This window comes from Ambystoma mexicanum, chromosome 2q (genome assembly GCF_040938575.1).
Source record: "Ambystoma mexicanum isolate Mex_15411 chromosome 2q, UKY_AmexF1_1, whole genome shotgun sequence".
NCBI classification, from domain to species: domain Eukaryota; kingdom Metazoa; phylum Chordata; class Amphibia; order Caudata; family Ambystomatidae; genus Ambystoma; species Ambystoma mexicanum.
In genome coordinates, this window is record NC_090924.1 from 1,006,023,247 (window position 1) to 1,006,049,074 (window position 25,828).

A 25,828-nucleotide genomic window follows, 5' to 3' on the forward strand; every position below is an offset into this window, starting at 1 on the left:
ACGCATTCCACATCTTTGACAGACTCCCAAGGCAGTACTAGTAAATGGAGGAGGGAAAAGAATGTGGTGTACCCAATTAGATTGCAGAATAAAGAACCGCCTTCCCAAAGGCCATATCCTGACCATGGATTGTATCCACTGAATAATGTTTTACAAATGTATGGATTGAAGCCCAAGTAGCGGCATCACAAATATTCCTTCTAGGAACACCCCGCTGGAGGGTGTGTAAGTAGCCACGGCCCTAGTGGAATGAGCTCTCAACCCATCAGGAGGGTCTTTACCCGCCAACCGGTAACACTCCGAAATGGTAAGGATAATGCTCCTGGACAAGCTCTGAGGTCTGCTTGGTAACAGCCTGGCCCAATCGGTTTCCAGCATATCCTACAAAGAGTTGATCGTCCACTGTGACCCTGGACATCCTAGAAATGTAAAAGCTAAGAGCTCTCCTAGGATCCAACCAATGGAGACGCTCCTCTTCCTTACCAGGATGAGGAGGAGGGTAGAAAGATGGAGGAACCACCTTTTGACTCAAATGATATTCAGAAACTACCTTAGGTAGAAAAGAGGGACATACTCGCAGTACAACCCTGTCCTTGTGAAACACAGAAAAGGGTGGCTTAGCTGAAAGTGCCTGCAATTCACTCACTCTGCGAGCGGAAGTAACCGCAACCGAGAACACAGTCTTGAAGGACAGTAATCTCCAAGGACAACAGTGCAAAGGTTCAAACGGAGCACCCATGAGAAATTTCAAAACCAAATTCAAATCTAAAACCGGCACCTGGAAGGGTGACGGTGGAAAATTAGTCAGTCCTTTAAGAAACTGGTAAATCAAAGGAAACTTAAAATAAGAGCATTCTTCAGACGAGCGCTTAAAGATAGACAGCAGCGCCAGGTAACCTTTAATGGTGCCCACTTCAAGGCCCCTGTGGGCCAAGGAAAGTACAAAAGACAAAACCATAGGAATGGAGCACTGAAAAGGATCAACATTGTGATCTCTGCACCAGTTTCAGAACTTACGGCAACGGTACAGGGATTTTGTTGCAGTGTCGGCTGGCCGAAAGCAACACCTCCATCACGTCATCCGGGAGGTCCCAATCCTTCTACCTCAACCTTTCAGATACAAAGCGTGAAGGTTGAGAGTCTTGACGGCTGGATGGAGAACCTGACCCCTCCCTACCCCATCCCGCGCGAGAGCAGATCCTCTCGGTGGGGAAGATGGCGTGGAGGGCAGATGGACATTTCCAGAAAGTCCGGGTACCACGCTCTCCTGGCCCAATCCAGAGCAATGAGGATCATGTGGGAACCGAACCTCCATAATCTCCGCAACACTTGAAGAATGACGGGGACTGGAGAAAATGCGTACAGCAGTGGGTATGACCAATCCACCACGAACCTGTCTCCTAAGGCTCCTCTTGGAGGACATTTCCTTGAGTAGAATCTCTCACACTTCCAGTTGACACTGGTGGCGAAGAGATCCACTTGCGGGGTTCCCCAAAGGGCAAAGATCTCCTGAAGGACTTCCTGAGCCAACTCACACTCGAGAGACCATGCTTTGCCTGCTCAGAGCGTTCGCCGCCGCATTGTCGTCTCCGTCCAGATGAACTGCCGAGATTGAAAATTCCTGCTGGATGGCCCAGAACCAGAGCTGCATTGCCTCTCTGCACAACAGAAGTGACCCTACCCACCAGCCCCCTTTTGTTGAGGTAATGCATGGCCACTGTGTTGTCTGTCATGATCAGGACACTCTTCCCCCGCACAGAGGGCAGAAACGCCTTCAGGGCTAGCCTGATGGCCCTCAGCTCTATCAAATTGATATGGTGTCTGGACTCAGACGGAGATGAACGGCCGCTGGTGGTCAAGGCGTTGCCATGAGAGCCCCATCCTGTGAGGCAAGCATCCGTCACTACCGTTACCTCCGGCCACGGTTGCCAAAACTGTTCCCTCCTCATCAGATTCCCTTTGTTGGCCCACCAGAGAAGATCCTGGGAGACCGAGAGTGGAATCTGAATGGGATCTGGCATCTTGCCGGAGAACTGCGACGACTGCATCTTGAGCGCCCACTGCAGGGATCTCATCCACAGCCAGGCCTCGGGCACCAGAAAAATGCTGGATGCCATGAGGCCGAGCAACCATAAGAATTCAAAAGCTGGGACACTCTGGGCATGTTGAAATTTGTCCACCATCTGCACAATGTGATGAGCCCTTACCTTGGGAGGCGAACACTTCTCCAAGGATGTGTCCAATACAGCCCCGATGTACTGAAGCTGTTGGGAAGGTGTCAGGTGCGACTTCTTGAAATTCAGGGAGAAGCCCAGCCTGTGAAGTGTGCGGCAGGTGATGCTGAGATGATCCAACGCTAACTCGGGAGAGCGCGCCCGATCAGCCAGTCGTCCAGGTAGGGGTAGACGTGAACCCCCTCCCCTCGCCTGAGGTACGCTGCCACCACCATGAGCTTGGTGAAGACCCTCGGGCGGAGGTCAATCCTGCGGGGGCTCAAAACTTCCTGCGCAAGGAGCAGATCCGGAAGCTTCAAAGAGAGTTTCCCTGGTGGATTGTCTGAGGCCACTGAAGGAAGGGAAGGCAGTAGCCGTGGGCTATGGTATCCAGAGCCCACGCATCTGAAGTAATGGCACGCCATTCTTCGAGATGTGGAGACAGTGTGCCCTCAACCGGCAAACCATGGGACATGGCCTGGACTGTTTGGAAGCGGCTGCGGCAGTGCCTGAAGGCAAAAAGGCAGCTGCCTGAGCGGCTTTGGCACCACGATTTCCCTGACCACCACGGGTACTTTTTCGCTGGCCCCTTTGACTGGCAGCCCCCTCTCATCCTACCAAAGGCAGAGTAGTAAAGAAAGGAACCTCCCCGCGACTGCTGTCCCCTAAGACAAAAAGCAGAGGTTGACGCACTGCAGCGCTTTAAGATTTTGCCGCAGCTTTTGAGGTCTGCAACCTCTGAAGGCTCTCGTCAGCCTTGCTGCCAAACAAATGTGTGCCATCAAAGGGCATGTTGAAAAGCTGGGCCTGCACATCCAGAGCAAACCCCGACTTCCGCAACCACGCAAATCTGCAGATAACGGTGCTCGCAGCCATGGATCGGCTAACACTGTCGGCCGTATCCAAACCCGACTGAAGGGATTCATACATGGCATCCTTGCCGTCCTGCAGGAGAGCAAGGAACCCATCCCTTTCTTCCCCCTCGGGAATATGCTCAGCTGACAAAAAAACAATACCACAGAGTGTGTGAAAACCTTGCCAAGGCACACGTGGAGTTGGCAGATTTCAGGGCCATGCTCCCAAGAAAATACCTTCCGGGCCCAACCGTCGAAGCGCTTGTCAGCCCTATCCAGAGGGATGTTAGGATAAGCCGCCTGCCTCGAGGTGGCTGTAGCTGCCTGAACCACCAAACTCTCAGGAGTGGGGTGAGTAGATAGATAGCTGGGGTCGCTAACGGAAGGGCGGTAAGTCAAAGACTTATTAACAGCTGGAAGAGATTCCGGGGACTGCCAAGCAACTGCCACTCTTTTCTGTAGGGTAAGATGAAATGGCAAAACAGGGTCAGAGGACGGACCTTGATCCAAGATGTCCGTCAGATCATCCTACACAAAGTCTTCCGGAGGACTAGACCAGCCCAGATACACCGAGACTCGCGCCATGAGTCTCCGATAAGAAGACTCTGCATGAGCCACAGGCTCAGGTCTACTAAATTCCATTTCCGGGGAAGTGTCCAGTCCACTTGCATCATGGAGTGACTGCCTCAACTCCTCCAACTGACTGTCTCCAGAAAATAGTGGAGCATCATCAAGGTCACCAGGGTCCTCAAACTCAGACCTTTCCCTCCTCTTCAAAAATATCATCCAGAGGGGGTTGAAACCCAGGTCTGGGAACAGAAGAGGGCCTGGAGGCCAAAACCGGCCTCACTGACTGACGATGTAGCCTTACTTGGAGGATCCACGATGTCCGGGATCTCCAACAGCAAATTTCGGAAAAAAAATCCCCAAAGGCGCCGATAGCGTCGAAGGCTTTGACGTCGAGACCGTGGACAACCTTGACGTCGTGATCGGCGAAGGCTTCGGCATCGACACAGGTGCAGACGGCGTAGTGGGCTGATACGATGGCAAGGCGTTGATGTCCGAATCGGATGGACACTGTGCAGAACGAGTCGACGCCAGCCCCACACCCTCAATAGGGGGCTGCGGTCTTGCAGGAGACGAAGACCGAGAACTAGAGACACGTCTCTTGCAACCTTTCCATTCCTCGTCTGTACGGGACCTCGAAGGCTCCCGATGAGTGTTGCATCGCGACCCCGAGCCCAAAGGCGTGCGAGCCACAGAACGAGACCGATCCTGGCCGGCTTCGTCAGAAGGCGCGACGGGACCCATGTCCTGCGATTGAAAAATCGCCATCATGGATTTCTTAAACGCTGCCCATTCCTCCGGAGTCGAGGACTTCGTAGGGCACGTAACCTTCCTCGAGGCACCATCCTCGAGGAGGACTGGGAAGGCGACCAGTGACGGTGCTTCTGCGAGTGCCGGGACGAGGAAGACGAGTGGCGGGAAACACTCCTGGACCGAGATCTCCGGGAATCCTTCAGACGCGGAGAGTCGCCCCTCGAGTCGTCCGTGGAAACCCCCTTGGACTTGGAAGTCCGGGACCTAACAGGCTTAGAGCCCCTACCTACCTGGAGCTGCCCCTTCAGCTCCCGCAATTCCTTGGCAGTCAGCAACTGTCATTTCGAGCAGCCGTCGTTGTCGTGCGACTCGCCCAGGAACCACAAACAAATGTGATGGGGGTCAGTGAGTGACATCTTCGACTTGCAGTCCCGGCAGGTGTTAAAGCCAGACCACGGAGTCGAAGGGTTCGAAGAGAAAGACATCTTCTAAGAAGAAAACACACGAGGCGTGCAGAGTCTCACGAAGTTAACAAACTGAGGCTACGGGCGCCGTGCGTCCTATTTATAACATCCTGTGATGTCGTCCTCGTCGGAGGCCCTCGAGGGACATGGACCTGACGGCATCGACGCAGGACGCCCTCTGCCGAAAAAGTTTCTGAAGTGCACAGCTGTGGACATTACATGTCAAAGATGTGGAATGCGTTCGAGCACACAATCCATTCGAAATTGCAAAAACTGCCAAAAAATAAAAATAGGGAGCACATATACTCCCAAAAAAAATAGGAAAACGAAACGTAGGACCATGTGCTCCTGCTTTCACCCACACATCTTGCTGGATATGTTTGGGCCAGTAGTGCACATGGTACCACAGTAAGAAACTATTATTACTGCCCGATTGGAAGCAGTAAACATACATCTTTTAATGTGTATGACTATGTGCAAAGGAATCCTCATTTGTTTTCCATTTAAAACATTTTTACGCGCTTGAAAAATACTCCCATTGGTAATTGTACTTTCATTTTTACTCCCTAAAAATCATTTTACTCCCAACTTTAAAACATATAGGGAGCAAAATACTTCCACTTCAAAATCTTACCTGGAGCCCTGTGTCTCATTCATTAAGATCTGAGGCAAAACATTCTAGTACAATACCACAATTTACCAAAAATACTGTTTATGTAGTCGGTCATTTTCTTATTGCACAGAACGGCTTTGGAATTTACTGCACAGCATGGATTTTAACAAAGTTATTCACCGTAGTGACTACCTTACTCCTAGTCCATAGTCCCCTTTCCTCCGTACTTGTGGGACATTCCGTCCTTCGGGACGGCACCAGAGCTCTTTTGTCAAAAAGCTTAAAAAATGAAAAATGTTCATCCTCCTCTTTTTACGCGGGGTATCACACGCGGCCGTAACCACACCCCCCTGAGCTCCGCCCCGCACATCGCCCTTCAGTCCTTTTCCATCGCCAAGTCTGCGACCATTTAAGCAATAATAGGGTATACTTATTAGAGGGGACGGCGGGCGTATGGAGGAAAGGGGACTATGGACTAGGAGTAAGGTAGTCACTACGGTGAGTAACTGTTACACTCCTACGTCCTGTCCCCTTTCCTCCATACTTGTGGGAGATTCCCAAGCACTCCTCACAGGTAATGCAGGTGGATGGAAACTCCATTCTGAAATAGGTTTTTAAAAACGGCCTGGCCGAATTGGGCATTGGCTCTGGAGCTATGGTTCAAGCAGTAATATTTACAAAAAGCTGATGGGGAAGCCTGTGTAGCCGCCTTGGCAATGGTTTCCCAGGGAACATACTTTTGGAAGGCAAAAGCAGCTGCTTTGCCATGTACAAGATGGGCATGAATGCCTTTCGAAGGTTGAAGGCCTTGAATGGTATACGCTTTCGAAATACAGGAGGCAATCCAAAAGGAGAGGAAGGAGGCTTCCCTTTCGGGTCTCCGAATGTAACCAAGAGTTATGAGGAGCCCCTGAGTTCAGTCGGTCTATTGAGATAGAACTTCAGGGCTCGACCGACATCTGAATTGTGTAAAACTCTCGGCATCCGAGGCCAGATTCGGAAAAAAAGACAGGCAATGAGGTGAACAAGTTACTTTCTTACCGGGTAACATTCTTTTGATGGGATGTTCTTGCGACGTATTCCACATCTATGACAGTAATCACCACAGCTGTGCTGCCCCGGAAAAAATTTTGGCGTAGCCGTCCTGCGTCGATAACGTCGATACGCTGTTCTCGAGGGCCTCCGTGGGGGTCGACGTCACTGGATGTTATAAATAGGACGCACAGCGCCCATAGCCTCAGTTGTAGTTTTTTCCCCAGAACGTAGGACACCAATCTCCTGCCAGTATGACTAGAAAGCCTTGCGGAAACGTAATATGCAATCGCATAAGAAATTCTGTAGAGGGGCAGGCTGGGAGGGTGCGATGTGGAATACGTCGGAGGAATATCCCATTGAAAGAATGTTACCAGGTAAGAAAGTAACTTGTTCTTCGAGGGGATTGTGTCCTCAGACCTATTCCACATCTATGACAGACTCCCAAAGCAGTACCAACGTATGGAGGTGGGAAAATTATTTTGAATTTTAGAATGCTCAAATTGCTGAATAGAGGACCGCCTTACCAAAGGCCAAATCTTGACCATGGATGGAATCCAGGGAATAGTGTCTGACAAAAGTATGGAAAGAGGCCCATGTGGCTGCTTCACAAATATTATGAATGGGAACACCCCTCTGCAGAGCAGTGGAGGCAGCCACACCCCTAGTGGAATGAGCCCGTAAGCCCACCGGAGGGACCTTACCCGCCAGACGGTAGCATTCAGAGATTGTCAAGATGATCCATCGGGACAAGGTCTGCTTAGAAACAGCTTGACCTAAACCCCTTCCAGCTTATCCAACAAAGAGCTGATCGTCCACTCTGACCCGGGACATCCGTGAGATGTAGAAACTTAAAGCTCTCCTAGGATCCACCTATGGAGCCTCTCCTCTTCCTTAGCAGGATGCGGAGGAGGATAAAACACTGGAAGGATAACCTTCTGGCTGAAATGAAATTCCGACACAACCTTCGGAAGAAAGGAAGGACAAACCCCAAGGACAACCCTGTCCTTATGGAACACCATGAAAGGTGGCTTAGAGGAAAGTGCCTGCAACTCACTCACTCTGCGAGCGGAAGTAACTGCAACTAAAAATAGAGTCTTAAAGGACAACAGTCTCAATGGACAAGAATGTAAGGGCTCAAACAGAGCTCCCATTAGGAACTTTAGAACTAAGTTCAAATCCCATCCCGGCACCTGGAAAGGCGATGGTGGAAACACATTAGTTAGCCCTTTTACAAACTGATAAAACAAAGGAATCTTAAAATAAGAACACTCTACAGACGAGCGCTTAAATATGGACAGCGCCGCCAGGTAATCCTTAATGGTACCCACTTGCAGGCCCTTGTGGGCTAACAAAAGCAAAAAAGACACAACCACAGGAATGGCACATGAAAAAGGATCCACCTTCTTTACCCTGCACCAGTCGCAGAACTTTCTCCAACGGCAATGGTACAGGGGCTTTGTTGCGGGCCTTCTGGCCGAAAGCAACACCTCCATCACGTCTTCAGGGAGGTCCCAATCCTTATACCTCAACTTTTCAGATGCAAGGCATGAAGGCTGAGAGACTTGACCTCTGGATAGAGAACCCGACCCCCCTCCTGTGAGTGCAGATCGTGTCGGTAGGGAAGATGCGTGGAGGGCAGATGGACAGGCCGAGAAGGTCTGGGTACCACGTTCTCCTGCCCCATGTCGGAGCAATGAGGATCATTCGGGAACCAAACCTCCATAACCTCCGCAACACTTGCAGAATGACGGGGACTGGAGGAAACTCGTACAGCAGTGGGAAGGACCACTCCACTACGAACGCCCCTAAGGCTCCTCTTGGAGGAAATTCCTGCTAGCAGAATCCTTCGCACTTTCGGTTGCCACTGGTGGCGAAGAGATCCACTTGTGGGGTCCCCCAAAGGGCGAAGATCTCCAAAAGAACTTCCTGAGCCAGCTCCCACTCGTGAAAGCGTGCTCTGCCTGCTCAGAGCATCCGCCGCCTCGTTTTCATCTCCGGCCATCTGAACTGCCGAGATCGAAATTTCCTGCTGGATGGCCCAGAACCAGACCTGCATCTCCTCTCTGCACAGTGGGAGAGACCCTGCCCCCCCCTTTTGTTGAGGTAGTGCATGGCCAATGTATTTTCCGTCAGAATCAGAACATTCTTCCACTGCACAGACGGCAAAAAAGCCTTCATGGCCAGCCTGACGGACCTCAGCTCCAACAGATTGACGGAGGCCAACGACCGCTAACTGTTCACTCGTTGGCATGAGCGCCCCATCCCGTGAGGGATGCGTCCGTCACGATCGTTACCTCTGTCCAGGGTAGCCAAAACAGAGCCCCCTTCATCAGATTGCCTTTGTCAGCCCACCACAGAAGATCCTGAGCGACCGAGGGCAGCACCTGAACGGGATTCGACATCCTGCTGGAGGCCTGCGACCACTACAGGCAGAGATCTCATCCGCAGCCTGGCCTCTGGCACCAGTAGAATGCAAGATGTTGTGAGGCCGAGCAACCTCAAGAACTCCAACGCCAGGAGACTCTTGGCATGTTGAAACCTGTCCACCATCTGCAGAATGTGATGAGCCCTCACCTGGGGAGGCGAACACTGCCCCAGGGATGTGTCGAGCACTGCTCCGATGTACTGGAGCCGCTGGGTAGGTGTCAAATGAGACTTCAAGCCCAGCCTGTGAAGGCAGTGGCAGGTGATGGACAGATGATCCAGGACCCCTTCGGGGGAACGCGGCCTGATCAACCAATCGTCCAGGTAGGGGTAGGCATGAATCCCCCTTTCCTGAGATACGCTGCCACCACCACCATTAGCTTGCTGAAGACCCTCGGGGCAGAGGTCAATCCAAACGGCAGGACACGAAACTGAAAATGCGAGTCACCAACCGCGCACCTCAGGTACTTCCTGTGCTTGGGATGAATCGGCACATGAAAGTAAGCATCCTTGAGGTCGAGAGACACCAACCAGTCCTGAGGTTGAAGGGACTGGAGGACTTGAGAAAGAGTAACCATTTTGAACTTGTCCTACCTGAGGAGTTTGTTCAAACCACACAAGTCCATGATGGGTCTCAATCCTCAGTCTTTCTTGGGGATCAAAAAATATAGTGAATACCATCTCTTGTTCCTCTCCGCTACAGGCACCAGTTCTATGGCGCCTTTCTCCAGCAGGGATTTGAATTCCTGCACAAGGAGCGGATCCAGACTCTTCAACGAGTTGGATTGTCGTGGGGCCTCTGCCGGAAAGGAAGACAGTAGCCGTGGGCTATGATCTCCAGAACCCACACATCTGAAGTAATGGCATGCCATTCTACAAGATGCTGCGCCAGCCTTCCCCCCAACCGGCGAACCATGGAACATGGCCTCATGACTGAGCGGAAGCGGCTGCGGCAGTGCCTGAAGGCAAAGAGGCAACAGCCCGCGCGGCTTTGGCACCTCGAGTACCTTGTTTTCCACCTCTGGTACTCCTACGTTGGCCCCTTTGACTGGCAGCCCCCCACGATCTACCAAAGGAAGATTAGTATCGAAAGTAACCTCCCCTCCATTGCTGCCCCCTAGGATGAAAAGGCGGAGGTTGACGTACTGCAGCGCTCAATGAGTTCGCTGCAGCTTTGGAGGTCTACAACCTCTCAAGGCTCTCGTCAGCCATGCTGCCAAAAAGATGGGCACCATCAAAGGGCATGTTGAGAAGCCGGGACTGTACATCAGGAGCAAACCCGACTTCCGCAACCACACAAACCTGCGCATCACGGTGCTCGCTGCCATGGACCGGCTGACACAGTCTGCCACGTCCAGACCCGACTGAATTCATTCACACATGGCATCCTTGCCATCCCGAACAAGGGCAAGAAATCCATCCCGTTCCTCCCCTTCGGGAACATATTCAGCCGCCAAAGATACACAATTCCACAGAGTGTGAGTGAATCTTGCCAAGGCATAAACGGAGTTGGCTAAAGCCATACCCCCAGATGAAAACACTTTCTTCGCCCAGCCGTCAAAGCGCTTGTCGTCCCTATCCGGAAAGATGGTAGGGTACGCAGCCTGCTTTGCTGGGGCCATAGCCGCCTGCACCAGAAAAACTCTCTGCAGTGGGGTGCGTAGACAAATAGCAGGGGTCGCCACTGGCTGGACGGTATTTTTTCCATAGCGACTTTTTCACTGCCGGGAGACTCTCCGGAGCAGTCCAAGCCGCCGCCACCCTTCTTTGTAAGGCCATATGAAATGGCAGCACCGGGTCAGTGGGTGGACCTTGGTCCACGTCATCCTGCAGAAAATCCACAGGTGGAGCAGACCACCCCAAGTACTCCGTCACACTCGACATGAGATGCCGGTGCGAAGACTTGGTGTGTGTACCAGGCTCAGGCCTTCCAAACTCAACCTCCGGGGAGGTGTCCAGCCCACTGGCGTCATGTAAGGATTGATGCAGGTCTTCCATCTGGCTAGGACCAGATAACAGGTCATCAGGAACCTCAGGAGGTACAAACCCCTCCACATCTGACCCTTCATCCACCTCTGAGACTTAATCCAAACGCTGGAATAAATCCCTGGATGAGGGTACAGAAAAAGGCTCAAACACAGGCCTCACTGATTTGCTCAGGGCCTTATTCTGAGTTTCCACTGTCATCTGGGGAACCTCTGGCAAATCCTCCTCGAAAGTCGTCGAGGGCATCGACGACTCAGACAATGGCTTCGAGGTCGGAGCCCCAAGGGTCTCCCTCGACGGACATCGTGCCGACGGAATCGATGCCTTCTTAGAAGGCCTCACAGGCTCCAATGGTCTCTAGGGCTTTGAGGACCGGGACCTGGACCTGGCTGTCATGATGCCCGCTCCCGGGGAGCCGGTTCAAGCCCTGCGTCCTCGAAAGCGGATATCCAGTCCCCAAGGAAAGACCCAGCAACCAGCAGGGGCCCTTTGGACAGTGTCCTGGCGCCTATGGCGCCAGGCTCATAAAAGACATCAGTCCTGGCGCCATAGGCGCCAGGCTCATTATGGGAGTGCTTGGGTGCACTTACCTGATGCAGACCATGCTGCAGGATCCCTGCCTCCTTGAGGCCTGAAAGGAACTACTTTACCTGTGGGACTAATTTACCATCCGGGCGTGGTCAGGGAAGGATACATACCTGGAACTTCTTCCAAGGCTATTTAAACCCCACCCGAACAGCCACACGTGCTTCGCGTTGTTCTGCATCTAGCAGCTGGACGCTCACCGTGTCTGCTCCTGCATCCTGACTTCTGCCACGCCTGCCAGCATCCTGGATCACCTGCAAAGGAAGAGAAGAAGAGAACAGAAGAAGGAAAAGTCCTTACCTGCTAAATCCGCATCCCGGAGACATCTCGCAGATAATCCTGAAAAGGAAGACTTTTATTTAAAAGCTCATCGCGTCGATCGCTGCAGCGCCGCATTACACTCACCTTTACAGGGCGCCTCCATGTTCAGCAGCGATCATCCGGATTCGCAGTCACGCCCCAGCGCCTAGGGAGAAAAAGGCAAGAACAAAAGGTGAGAGAGAGAAGGGAATAAGGAAAGCTAAATCTCCATGTTAAGACTTACCTGTTGATTCATTCCCTCTTCATTTCGGGTCTGCGCCGCATCCTGGCATTTCAGGACCCCGGCTCCTAAGGGGAAGAAAAAACATCAACGTTAATGAGCGAATGAAAAGACATTACCAAAAAACGCTCATTAAAGACTTACCTGATTTCTACAAGGATTTCACCTCTCATCTCGGGTCGGTGCCTGTTCCCAGTCATTCCGTACCCCGGCCCCTATGGGGAAAAGACACTAGCATTAGTACATTAATGCATGGACACAAGGGGAACCTCTTATCAAAAAAAACGTACCTGGAAGCCAAGCAAGTTTGGTTCTCAACAATCTGAAAATCCAGTGAAGTAACTGGATACCAACGCGCCCCTGCATCAGAAGCAGGATGGAGAGCTCATCCTTCCAGACCCTAAGGTGAGACGCTACGGGGAATCACAGAAGGGTTTCGAGGAGGGTGAGAGGGGAAAGTGGGAGGCCGATTGCATTACCCCGCAGACAGTTAATCCCCTATTTTCGCCTACAGAAGGATACTTCTGCGAGCCAGACAAGCCAGATTTGGGGGCCCGGTCCAGTCCGTCTTCCGAACCCTGCGCATCACCTTAGAAGAGGTCACAGCAGCGCGACCCAGGCCAGCGCCTCTGTGGGAGTCAGGTGAGCGTTACAGAGGCACGGCTAGTGCGATCAACCTTTTCCGTTCTGGACCTCGACGGCTCCCGATGATCGCACCGGCCGCCCGAGCCCGAAGGCGTGCGAGCGGTGGCCCTAGTGCGTTCCTTGCCAGCTTCTCTCGAAGGCGCGAACTGTGCTCTGCAATTCGAAAATTGTCATCATCTCCCATTCCACCGGTGATGAATGCTTGGTGGGACAAGCCACCCGTCTGGCGGAGTCCTCGGACGAGGACGGGGAAGGCGACCAGTGACAGCGCTTCTGTGAATGCCTATAAGAGGCAGAGGAATGTCGGGATCCACTCCGGGACCAAGACCCCCCCCTGGACTTACGCCGACGCAGAGATTCACCCCTCAAATCGTCGGTCGAAAAGCCCAGTGGATTTCGACTTGCGGGGTTTAGAGACTTTACCTACCGACAATTTCTTCTTCCGCTCCCGCAATGCCATCGAGGTCAGGGACTGGCAGTCATCGCAGTCGTCGGTGGCTTGGCTCTCACTCAGACATCAAAGACAGATGTCGTGCGGTTTCGTAATGGACATTTTAGCACCGCAGTCCCAACACTTCCAGAAGCCTGACTGCGGGGTAGAAGACGAAGAAATATTTACTCAAACTCACACAAAGCAAAAGAATCAAGCACGCTGAGATTCCGAGGCAAACACGTTCGCTGAAAAAATGGAACTGAGGCTATGGGCGCCGTGCATCCTATTTATAACATCCGGTGATGTCGACCCCGACGGAGGCCCTCAAGGATAGCGTTAGACGTCATGGACGCAGAAAAAATTTCCGAGGCAGCACATCTGTGGTGATTACTGTCAGATGTGGAATATGTCGGAGGACACAATCCCTTCGAAAGATTGATTCAAAAGAAAATCAGTCACTACTTTAGGTAGGAAAGAAGGATGAGTGCGCAGCCCAACCGTATCCTTATGTAAGGTGAGGAAAGGATGTTCCACAGACAAAGCTTGAAGCTTGCTTACTCGCTGTGTCGAAGTCACTGCAATCAAAAATGCAACCTTCCTTTGAAAGGTATTTGAGATCAACTGTAGCCACAGGCTCAAATGGTTTATGGAATAAGGCGGTGAGGACCACATTCAAATCCCATTTTGGATGAGGATTACATACCGTGGAAAAATATGTAATAGACCTGCAAAATGCCTTTTAATGACTGGTTGCGTCAATAAAAAGGAACAGCTGTCAGTGGACAGGTAGGCGGCAAAAGCCGACAAGTCCTACAAGACATGAGCTGCCAGATGAGATATGAACGAAAGGACAGGGTCAAATCATAGCATGTTTGGGGTCCAGCTGCTTAGCTAAACACCAGTGGCAAAAACAGAGCCACTTGCTCCTATACTAAAACCTTGTAGATGGTTTCCTGGCCGCTTGGATAATGCGCATATTGTCCTCGGACAAGTTAAACTGTGCTAAGGATTTGAATTCAGGCACCAGGCCGCCAAGCTGAACGATTATGGGGAGGGGTGACACATCTGCTGATGGCACTGGTGAAGCAGGTTGGGAATCAACAGCAATCTGATCGGAGGAAGAATCGAAAGATGCTGAAGTTCCGAGAACGAGAATATGGCTGGCCACCAAGGAGCTATGAACAGGAGAGTGCAATTCAATGTATTCCTGAGCTTGCAGAGCGACCGATGAATCAGAGGTAGAAACAGGGAAGCATAGGCTCATGTTGTGCCACGGAATTTCGAGAGCATCCTCTTAGGGAGGAGGCCCCGAGACTGTTCCTGGATGCATAAAGAGGACGATTCCTGTTTGTAGAAGTCACAAAGAAGTCCACTTCTTGAGTGCCCCACTGGCGAAAGATGGTGCAGAGGACCTCTGTGTTCCCACTCATAGCTTGCTGCTGTTTGTCGGCTGAGCGAGTCTGCAATGTGTACTGCCAAAAGCCAAATGTTATGCTGGGTGGCCCATTCCCAAATCTGAATGTCGAGGTTCACAAGGAGGTTGTGATTTGGTGCCACCCCACTTGTTGATATAAAACATCGACACAGTTGTCCGTGCGGATGCGGACCACCCAGTTCGTGATGGATGGTTGAAAAGCTTTCAGCGCCAGAAATGCAGCCAGGAGTTACAAATAATGTATATGAAACTGCCTGTCCTGCAGCGTTCATAGGTCGAAATCCTGGAGATGATCCAACGTCACGCCCCACCCCAGAAGGGAGGAGTCCGTGGTAATCATCAATTGTGGGCATGGCTCCTGAATGGAGACCCGGCGGTAAGATTGCTGGTCGAAGACCATCATAGCAGATCCGCAGTCATGCAGGATGGAACTGGGATCATCTTGTAATCCGAGTCCAAAGACTGACACCAAGAGTTCCGAAGAGCTAGCCGAGTACGCCTAATTTTGAGACATGCAAGAGGAAGAGCAAGTACGCACCAAGCAATGATGCCCAGAAGTCTCTGGAACCACCAAGTCGTCATGTGCTTTGACTGGATGAACAGCTGACATGTGGCAAATAGATCTTGACGGCGGACAGGATTGCAGTACACCCTGGAGTTGACAGTGTTCCAACAGAAACCCGGGAAAATCAGGTCTTGGGAGACCGTCATGGAAGATTTCGGCCAGTTCACAGACAGCCCAAGATGGAACAGGAGCTGGAGGAGAGACTGGAGATTGCTCGAAGCCGTCAGTAGGCAAGGGGAGCCAGTCCAAATACGGATATACATTTACACCCTGTAGCCGAAGGAAAGCTGCAATGACCGACATCTTCATAAAGAGACGCAGCGCTGAGCTGAGACCAAATGGGAGCACACAAAACTGGAAATACTCCCCTTCCAGGGAGAACCACAGATATTTTCGATGTGGCCTCCATATCAGGATGTGCACATGCGCGTACTGAAGGTCCACTACACTGAGCCAGTCACCTTTCCGAAGAGAGGACTTCATTTGGCAGGGCGTGATCATCTTGAATTTCTCTTGGGGAAGAGAAAGATTGTACTGGGAAAGATAGAATAGTACAGGCCAGCCTGGTTGGGTTTGGGCATTGTGAAAAGACTAGAGTAGAAGCCCTCCCCTTGCTCCCTGAGGAGGGGGAACAGGTTCCACTGCCCTGAGGTCTAGAAGTTTCTGAACCTCTGCTGAGGGAGGGTGTCCCGATCTGTTGGAAGGGAGGATTGAAAGGTGGAGTAGGGACAAGGGAAAGTCCGCCCAAGCGATGGACAAAACCCACCGGTCTTTGGTGATGGTCTGCCACGCCTCCAGAGGAGACGAGATTCGTCCTCCCACCGGAGTCTCGTGTGACCGACAAAAAATATAATATTGCAGATTTGTCAGCAGGGAGACTACCCGTCACTGGAGAGGAGGCTGATGGCCGAGAGAAAAACCGACCGCGCTGTTTGATGGGTGCTGCCAACCGGAGGTTCAGTCCTGCGCACCCGGCGGTCCGGAAACCCCCTGAAGCCAGAGAAGGATCGAGACTGAGAACCCCGACCTCTGTGTATAAGGGGCCTTAGCTGGGACCTTCGCCAGAACCGACAAAGATTTGGCGGTTTGGGTGCTCGCCTTGCTCTTTGCAAGTTCCTCATCCGTAGAAGAATGAAACAATTCCTTGCCATCCAAGGGAAGGTCCAGAACTTTGTCTTGCACCTCCTTCGAAAACTTTGTTGCATGGAGCCATGCCTGGCAGGAGGTATCAATTCCCACCAGAAGGCCTCGAGCTGAGGTATCTACATGGTGTTGCACAGCTTCCAGCAGATCTTGTGCCAACACCCTGGCGTCCGACCCACCGGCTTTGAAGTCATCTAGCCTATCCACAGGAATACACTCCTGGAAATCAGCCAACCCCTTCCACAGCCTCATATTAGCTGCTGCATGGATGAGCTTGGTATTTGCTTGACTAAGTTGGAGTGCTGAGTTGGCAGAGACTTTCTCGCCCAAGGAGTCCAGAATGTTGTCTTCCTTGGACAGAATCTGAGCCGCAGCCGTTGAGGTCGCAGAGGCCGGCTTCGATTGAAGCGTGGCTGCAGCTACCACCGTCGAGAGAGGGAGCGGACAAGACTCCAAGGCTATCTCCTCAGAGGCCTGGAGCCTGTAACGGGCGTCAATTCTTTTATTGATATGTAGTCCGGTGTGGGGCTTATCCCAGACCTTACGGGCCTCAGCCAAAACGTCCTTGTGGAGGAACAGGCCAGTGGGCTCTTGTGATGACAAGGTGAACGCTCCCAAATGCACCCCTTCCCGTGGAGCGGGGGCCTTAGGTACTGGAATGTCAAGGAGGGCCATCATATCCAGGACCTGGTCATGGAATGCTCTGACAGAGCGGGGCTGCTCATCGCTATTCTGATCTGCTTGAGGGTCATCCGGCGAATCGGAAGTAGATGGGTGGACCGTCATAGGTTTTAAAGTGCTATCCCGCTCAGCCGGTGTCTTCTCTATGGGGAACAGCGGAGGTAGAGGAGGAAGAGCTGGAGGTGGGCCAAGAGGAAGAGGTAGCACCACTGTGGGAGCTGTCGGAACCGCTGGGGTGGAAGGTGGAGCAGGAGGTTCAGGGTAGATTTCCTTGAAAAGACCCTTAAAATACTCCTTCATGTGGTTAGAGTGCATGAGCCTCTGAAATTTCCCAAAAAATGCATCCTCTGATGAAGGTTTAGGTGCTGGGGCGGGCAGAGGCCGCTCATAGGGGGCAAACCCCCACAAACGCAATGAGGATGGTTGCCAGGAAGGCCCACCACCAGCTGGGTCCGCATAGACCAGTGGAGCAGGAGGAAGCCTATTAGGCCTGCGAGGCACCTCTGGGGAACCCCTGGTAGCAGAGCTGCTCAAGCCCCTCCCGTACCTGGAAGACCCCAGGAAGGAGTCCCGAGGCCGGGCAGCCCTAAAAAGTAAGGAACTTACCGGGCGTCTTCTTTTCGTCGATGAAAAGCTGGAAATGAGGTGGGGGAACGTGCTGAAAGACCTCCTCCCACTGAAGACGACGCTGGAGTGCCCGGATGGAGAGGGAGTCGCAGTAGAAACACGAATCCCAGCGGTGGTCCGGGCCCAGACACTCCAAGCAAAGAGAATGGGGATCTGCCCTAGTGAAATGATGTTTGCATGGACAGGACACCAATCCCAGACACTCTGGCATAGAGAGGACTAAGCGACTGCAGAATCGGAGCAGGAAAGACAGAGAACAGGAATAAAGAAAACATTTCCCAGTGATGCAAGTGCATCCAGCCCTGACCGAGCAGAGAAAAGGACTGTAGGGCGATGCGCGGGGCGGAGCTCAGGAGGGCGGGGTTACGGCCGCATGCAGTACCCCGCGTAAAAGATAAGGACAAACATTTTCATTTTTGATGCTTTGACAAAAGTGCTTTGCGCCTGTCCCGAAGGACGGAATGTCCCACAAGTATGGAGGAAAGGGGAGAGGACGTAGAGTAGGAATATTACACCACTGCACACCTGAGTCATGAAGAAGAAAAAAAAAAACACTTACCTTTTAGGAAGCCGCTTCAAAATACTATATATGGATTATACTAAGTAATTGTTCACACATATGGAAACAATCTGTGCTTCACAAGTAAACTACCGTGTTTAGGTTTGTGTGTTTTATGAGTCAATTTACGTAACAAGGTCTGTTTTAGTGCCCACGTCCAGACAAAAAATGTGAAAGAGTGAGTTAATGGCTGCCAAATGTGTGCGTGTATGTTTTTCTGAGTTGTTGGAGAGAACGACACGTTTTCGTCAACATTCGCAAGACTACTTTTAGGAATTATGACCCTTTTGGTGGAATATCATTTACATGTATTATTTATGTATGTGTTTTGTAATATGCTCTATGTCGCCTTGTGGCCACTTGAAAGCACACATTGGCCATGTAATGTGTCGCAGGAAGCTTCAACCTTTCAGAATACAGAAAAGGGGCTAGGCAATGAGAATTCATTTCCCTCTCTTCTGTTGCCAAAAGTACAGCAGGAAGACGTGCAACACAAAGTGGGGCTGCACATTTAAAACAGAATTTGAGAGCATGTTTTAAACCTGTGGCAACACTTAGAATGCAGCAGTAAAGAACCACATAGATGCAATTAATAAAGTGGGAACCCTTAAGGTATTTAGCAGCTCTTTCAACTGTTAGATATCGAATTTGAACAGACATTAAAATATGTCAAAGTGATGCAGGTAAATTAACTGAACACACAAACTAGCAAACCGGCTCTGTTTTTCTGCTTCCCTCACTGTGTTTTTCCCCCTATGATTGTAAAGTGCTTCATAGCTTCCCGAATCTTGATCTGCACTCAATGTACACCCTAATAATAATCATAATTACAATTTCTAATATATTTATCCAAGAAGGTCAGCAAAGGGCCTGCCTGCACTTCTAAGCCTGGGCCGGGCCGAATTAGTCCATCATCCCTTCAAGGTTGACGAACTGCGTACCATTAAAACACAGGCTATACAAAGCCTTGAAGTGGAAGCAATCCGGAACAAACGCCTAATAAAAAAGTGATTAAAAAAATATGATAAACATTTAAGCAACATAAAATGCAGCATACAAGATGTGTTCACAATACCTTTGTATTAAAATACCGGCAGGACTGAGGTTGTGACCCTCCAAACAAAGCAATTCGATAATCGTGCTTTTTTCTCCGTGGTCGGGTGCCATCAACCAACTCTTCCCTGTCCTCTGGAGACAGCAGATGGTACCTCATTCCACCTGCAACAGGAAAAACTTTTGGGTTATTTAGTGAAATCAAACACTTGCATGAGCAAATGATGGAAACGCTAATAAAGACACCAGATTATGCAAGGATTAATACACAATCAACTTTCCGAATTCCCTTCCGTCTAAAATTCCATGAAGGCCATCTCACAAAAAATAGCACTATTAATACAACTGGACAATCCAATTGAGAATAAAACATTAACCTTTCATCGTCACAGCAGCAAGCGATGCACAAAGTAAACTACAGTTGGTGAGCATCTTTCCAAAGCTAATCATACCCTTAATGATCTCAACATTGCTGTACTCCTGGGTAATTTCAGGTCTGACAAAGCCAGGAAGACCTATGAATTTAAATGCATGAACATTTTCAATACACTGACAGGGGGCATCACTAGACATTTCGGTTTCATGAGAAACTATCCCAACCAAAAGACTGACTTTTTCCACCCAGACAGATGCAGGGATCACAATATTCAGACTTTCCATCATTTTATCCAAAGCTGGTCACGGGCATCCAATTGACAGTGCACCAGCCACATTCACCAGCGAGCCCAGGAGGCAGGAGCCTTTGCATCTGATGGCCGGATGCAGGAGCCCGTATGCTCACATCGTCGATCGCTTTCAACCCAATTTGAAATCTCAGGGCAAGCGTGTGCATCGTCACTGGATGCACCCACTGGCCGAATTTGCTGCACGATCTGGCCCTGTTTTCATCTTCTTAGTGCGCTCATAGCACGAATCGCGGCCTCGCTACACGAGGAGATCCGCAAAATGCGGCCGCAACTTTGTTTTGATCGTTGCCTAGCACCGTACCTTGATGTCCGTTGGCAGCCCTCCAGCTCTTCCGTGACGCTGGGTCACCGGAAGGCGAGAGCCGGCCTGCCCACTAAGGGCCGACAACAAGGGCACCACCTGTCTGTGCCTGTCCGTGCGTGACCGCCGGACTGCCTCCAACTGCGGCATTTGTTTTACTACTACTCCTCATACCTATCTACAAACGAGCTCCAATTCATCTGCATCCAATGCCTCACCCAATTAGTCACCTCTATGCAGCTCCGTAGCGGGACTTACCAGGACTCCAAACTAAGGTACTGTCCGAGACACCCAATTGAGCCCCCTCATCTTACCCAAGACTTGTGTCCACCTTATGCCTCAGTGCTCTGGTGCCACTCGAAGCTTTTGCATAGCCCTTGATCCCAGCTCTATCCTCCATATTGTCCTGCTTTGTCCACTCTGCCACGTCAGAACTTGATCATTACTACAACCTTAGCAAATATGATTACTGTTCCCACGGTGGCTACCTGCGATGAGCTATGTAATACATTTTGATTTTTTGGCCCACTTCAGCCTAGATGGTGAGTTAACTAGATCATCTTTTCCAGATTTGAATGAATAAAAATGTTCACTTGGGTTAGCCAAATATACAACTGACTGCCTCATTACTGGTCCGTAGCAAACTACTCTCTTGCTAATTATATATCTATATATTGAGACTACCATCATGCACATCACCGTAATGCTAGGATTGTAAAATCGCTGCTACTCCCACCTATAATTAGAGTAATTTTATCTGACCAACGGAAATTATTACTATGGCCAATTGCCTTAGTTCCTACCTGCCTATACAGTGTTGTCTGCCTAAATTGTGATTGTCAAACTTAGAAAGACCTTGCTACCACATTGTCCTTACCTGCTTGCACAGTGTTTTTCAGATTAATTTGTGATTGTCAAACTTAGGCAGACCTGTTACTATACTGGCTCTTCCTGCCTGCAGAATGTTTCTTAGACTAATCTGCAACTGCATTTGACCCTGCCTTCATAGCTTATAGTATCTCTGTACGTATCTAGTCAGCCCGAGGCCTAGTACTTTACCCAACCTGCACACGTCAAGGACTTTGTAGCCTATATCATAATTGCACGTGCCTAGAATACCTAAACCCCAGTACATTGTTTAAACTACACTTGTCTACGCTAGACAAGGTCCTAGCCTAATTTGCACTAACTAACCTAGTTACCCTTCGCCCACGCCCATAATGAAAATCCACCAAATACCTACAGCATACTTAGCACTGTGCCTCCTTACTATAATGGCATCGCATCCATTGCCTCTTGCCCACCTAAAGATAGAAATATGCGACTAAGGGCTAGACTGTCCCATCTACATGAACCAACATCCTACCACACATTTAGGGGCTACACCAACTTAACTAACCCAATGAACAAACGGTCACAATACCTCAAGACCGCTCCTCTGCCCTTAGACGTCTCACCTACCAAGCAGTTACTATCCCAAGTAACTACTTTAACTAAAATGATGCAACCCCTTCCTACCATACTAAATAGCACCCTTCCACTAACTTATTAATGCCAGATCAATGGTAACCCATGCTACTGAGATTTCAGACACCCTAACTAATGAGAACCTAGACCTGCTGTTCATAACCGAAACCTGGCTACATGAGGCTGCTGGCCCTGCTATTATGTTAGCATTACCAGACGGCTACCAACTACTAAGAGTTGACAGACCGAATACTAAAGGAGGTGGCCTAGCTATTATCCACAAAGCCAACCTGCCTATCAGGCTAGTCACCACTACGCCATTCCAGTCTTGTGAACTCCTCACTGCCAAACTCCAACTCTCTTGCAACCGCACTCTTACTATCTATGTGATCTATAGACCACCTGGACCACTAGGAACTTTTGAGGATGACCTAATCAGCATCCTGACTAACAATACTAAAGACCATGTGCAAATTTTACTATTAGGAGACCTTCACCTTGGTTTCAACGACTGCAATGACAAACATGCCACATCTGTCGCTGCACTACTTCACGATTATGGATTAACGCAAAAAGTCACCACCCCCCGCACACTGCAAAGGTAGGACTTTAGATTGGGTAGCTGACTAGACCTGCAACCTCAGTATCACTAGTATAACTCCTTAAACATGGACAGACCACCACTTAATCGCATTCTCTGCCTCACTCGATCTTACCCACCCTAAACCTATAATTATGCCCCTGCCACTTCCCACTAGAAGTAAAAAAGACATAACAGTAGAACAACTTCTCCCACACCTCCTCCCTACCCATAACAACGTAGACAATATCGCAGAACGCACTATACTTGTGGAAACTTATAATAGTACCATGACCAAGGCACCAGATCAGATCGCCCCTTCCAAAATCCATAAAAGTAAGCAACTTTCCCACTTGAACAACTGGTTTACACCACAACTAAAAGACCTTAGAACCCAAAAAAGAAAATTGCAATCAATCTGGCGACACTCGCCCACTGAGGAGAACAAAATGAAATTAGCCACCCATGCCAAATGGTACAAAGGAAATTATTAGTACAAAAAAAAGAACATTTACAACGACAAAATAGCTAAAGCTAAATCAGACACCAAAGAATTATTTTCTATCCTCCGTGAAATGGAATCACCCATACCGCAAACGGATAATGTTCCAAAAAATAAGCTTTGGTGTACTAATATACAAAATGCCCTTGCAGGAAAAATTTGCTCTCGTCAAACTAAAATTGCAAATAAAAAAAGCTACCTTGCTATTGCCAACAAGGTCTACTCCTAAGGCACAGCCTTCCCTAAACCAGCCCAATAACACTTAACCCTTTTAGCTTTAAACAAATAACTATACCAGAGACAGAAAAAAATGATCCTCTCCCTAAAGCCTTCTAATTGTAAAGGAGATAATTGCCCCGCTTATATTATAAAAGATGCAGCGAGAGACCTAGCTCCCTTCACCTCTAAACTGATTAACGCCTCCTTTAAGACTAACCTAGTGCCCAATAACCTCAAACAATCTTGGGTCCTACCCTTGCTAAAAAAACAAACTCTCGACCCCTCCATCCTGACTAACTGCACACCCATCACTACCGTCCCATTCCTACTTAAAATCGATAGGGTAGCATACCTGCAAATACAGGACTACCTTGAAACTAACAACCTCCTAGGATCACAACAATCCGGCTTCCGCCCCCTTCATGGCACTGAAACAGCCCTGATTGATCTTAAGACTCAAATTGACGAGCTGAAGGACAATGGTAAATCAGCTATGCTACTCCTCCTTGACCTTTCAGCAGCCTTTGACTTGGTAGATCATGCAATTTTATGCAATCACCTCAGCTCCGCTGCCCATTTTTAAAGTGATGCCATAACCTGGGTACAAGCCTTCCTTGCTAACCGGACAATGAGAGTCTTCTCCCCCCTAGCAGCTGCCGATCCCATACAAGTCTCCTGCGGTGTCCCCCAGGGATCATGTGTGTCTCCCACTATGTACAACATCTTTACCAAACCTTAGACAAGTTGGATAGACTGGGTGTCATCTACACCAACTACGCAGATGACACTCAGATCCTCATCCCCCTTTCGGGTAACTTCTTGGAAGACTCGGCTTAGGTAAACAAGATATATCTCCTCATTCAGGCATGTATGCCATCCCATGGCCTATGCCTGAATGATGACAAAACGGAGATTCTGATCCTCGGCACAGAGACAGCGATTAAAAAACCTGACCCTTACTATGCTTCATTCAACATTGACAATAATGTCATTAAAGTAATGCCTGCAGTCAAAACCCTTGGGGTCTACTTGGACTCAGCACTCGCATTTAAGAAACAAATTAACTCCCTAGCTTCCTCGACAGCATATACTTGCAAACTGATCCGAGCATGTAGACCATTCCTAACAGAGGCTAGCTGCATTACACTAGCTAATGCACTTATCATATCCAGATTGGACTATTGTAATGCCCTATATGCGGGATCTAACAAGTATATCCTTAAACTCCAAACACTCAAAAATAACGCTCTTAGATCAGCCTTAAACATACCTAACAGAGCCCATGTCTCCACCTCCAGAAGGAATATCCATTGGCTAAAATTATTTAAAGACAGGATCACCCTTAAAACTCTCTTGCTCACATCCAAATGCCTCAACAATATAGCTCCCCCCTATCTAGCCAATAGAATCAACAATAGAATTTCAAACGGCCCAACAAGAATGACCAACACCCATACATTGATGGTGCCTAGATACAAAAAGAGTACTGCTGGTGGTGCTAGCTTTCCAGTCATAGCCACCCAAACTTGGAACAAACTCCCTTTAGAACTTAGAAAGGACCAACCTTACCTAAGTTTTAGGCGGAAGGTTCTTTCATGGATCTGATCGAATGACATCTAAAGTGATTACCCTCTCCTACCTGAACCACTAGCCCTGAGTGACACTAACTATGCCCCCGCTAATCCGACCTTGACCACCACTGCTAATATCTAGGTTCCTCACTGGACCTTACCATGACCACATACCGTGGTTGATTGCTACCTAGCTCTCTATGCCGCTGACATCCGGTAATAACTGTATAATTACATTTAGACTGTAACATTGCTGAATTGTCTTACTGTCTATTTCTGTGTACCAATGTAACTAAGTTCTCAAGTATCCTTGTAATTTTTGCGCCCGGCTACCTGTGGGTTTGGATTTGCGCTATATCAAATAAACCAACAAACAAACCAAGCTCTCCAATGCAATGACTTGTTGCCAGATTCCTTGAGACCCAGCTCAATCTGCCCTAAAAATGCCCCTGCCCAAATGCTCCGCAGAGATTTGTCAGGGCCCCTGTCCCGTAAAATCCCACCATTTTCTCTGAGATGTAACAAAATCTGGATATATTTGACACACCCTTAGGATACCTAAAAAATGACTGGCCTCTTTCAGCCTGCTAGAGGCTCAAGCCTGATATGTGGATAATTGTGCCACTACTGATTTTGCAAAGGGACCAGCCTGACATACAGAGGCAACTGGACTGCACCTGACTGGCACTATCCCATCACCTCCTGTCTCCTAGAGGGTACTCCAACAGTATGTGTTGTATTTTCTTTCCTTCACTTTACTTGTTCTGACTCTGCTTCACTTAAGTGTGCTATCTAGACTTTGACGACTGAAATTTCTGGGTGGGTTCACTAACTAATGCATGCGCCTCTGAGAAAAACTACAAATTAGATACACAGACAGGCATGGATAAAGAAAAACAAGATTTCTAGGAGTGGCTGTTTAAGTTGTAATGCTGTAATGTTTTTCAAAGGCTTCATTCCATTGCTGCCTAAGGAAGTGGTGGAATACCACAAAATGACTGTTTGCCTAATAAAAAGGTATCAACTCAGTTTCTTTAGAACCAACACTATATTCAACTCTTTGCTAAGATGGTACAAGCAAACTGAAATATATGTAAAGAATCTGAAGTGAGCCTCTAGGGCAGGAGGCGAGTTAGATGCTGCCCATTGGTTGCAGGGCAAGATCACCCAAAACGACAAAGCGAATACTAAAGTGATTGGAATTAGCATAAAAACTGCTCTTTGTTCCCAAGGATTCTAGTCTGCCGGCAGGGAAAATTCACACACAGGGTTTGAAATTGAGGGGAGCTGGGAGCTATTTAGCTCCTACTTGTAGCCTAAAAGACC

General features: G+C 49.4%; 1 protein-coding gene across 1 annotated transcript in view; it reads right to left on the reverse strand.

Annotated features, from left to right (window-relative positions):
* Positions 1-25,828, reverse strand: part of KLHL7 (kelch like family member 7) — a gene marked incomplete in the record, with an annotated part of 773,580 nt that overhangs the window by 304,201 nt on the left and 443,551 nt on the right. The window contains 1 exon segment of the mRNA XM_069648328.1: positions 19,199-19,341. Within this exon segment, the coding sequence (XP_069504429.1) occupies positions 19,199-19,341 (143 nt within the window).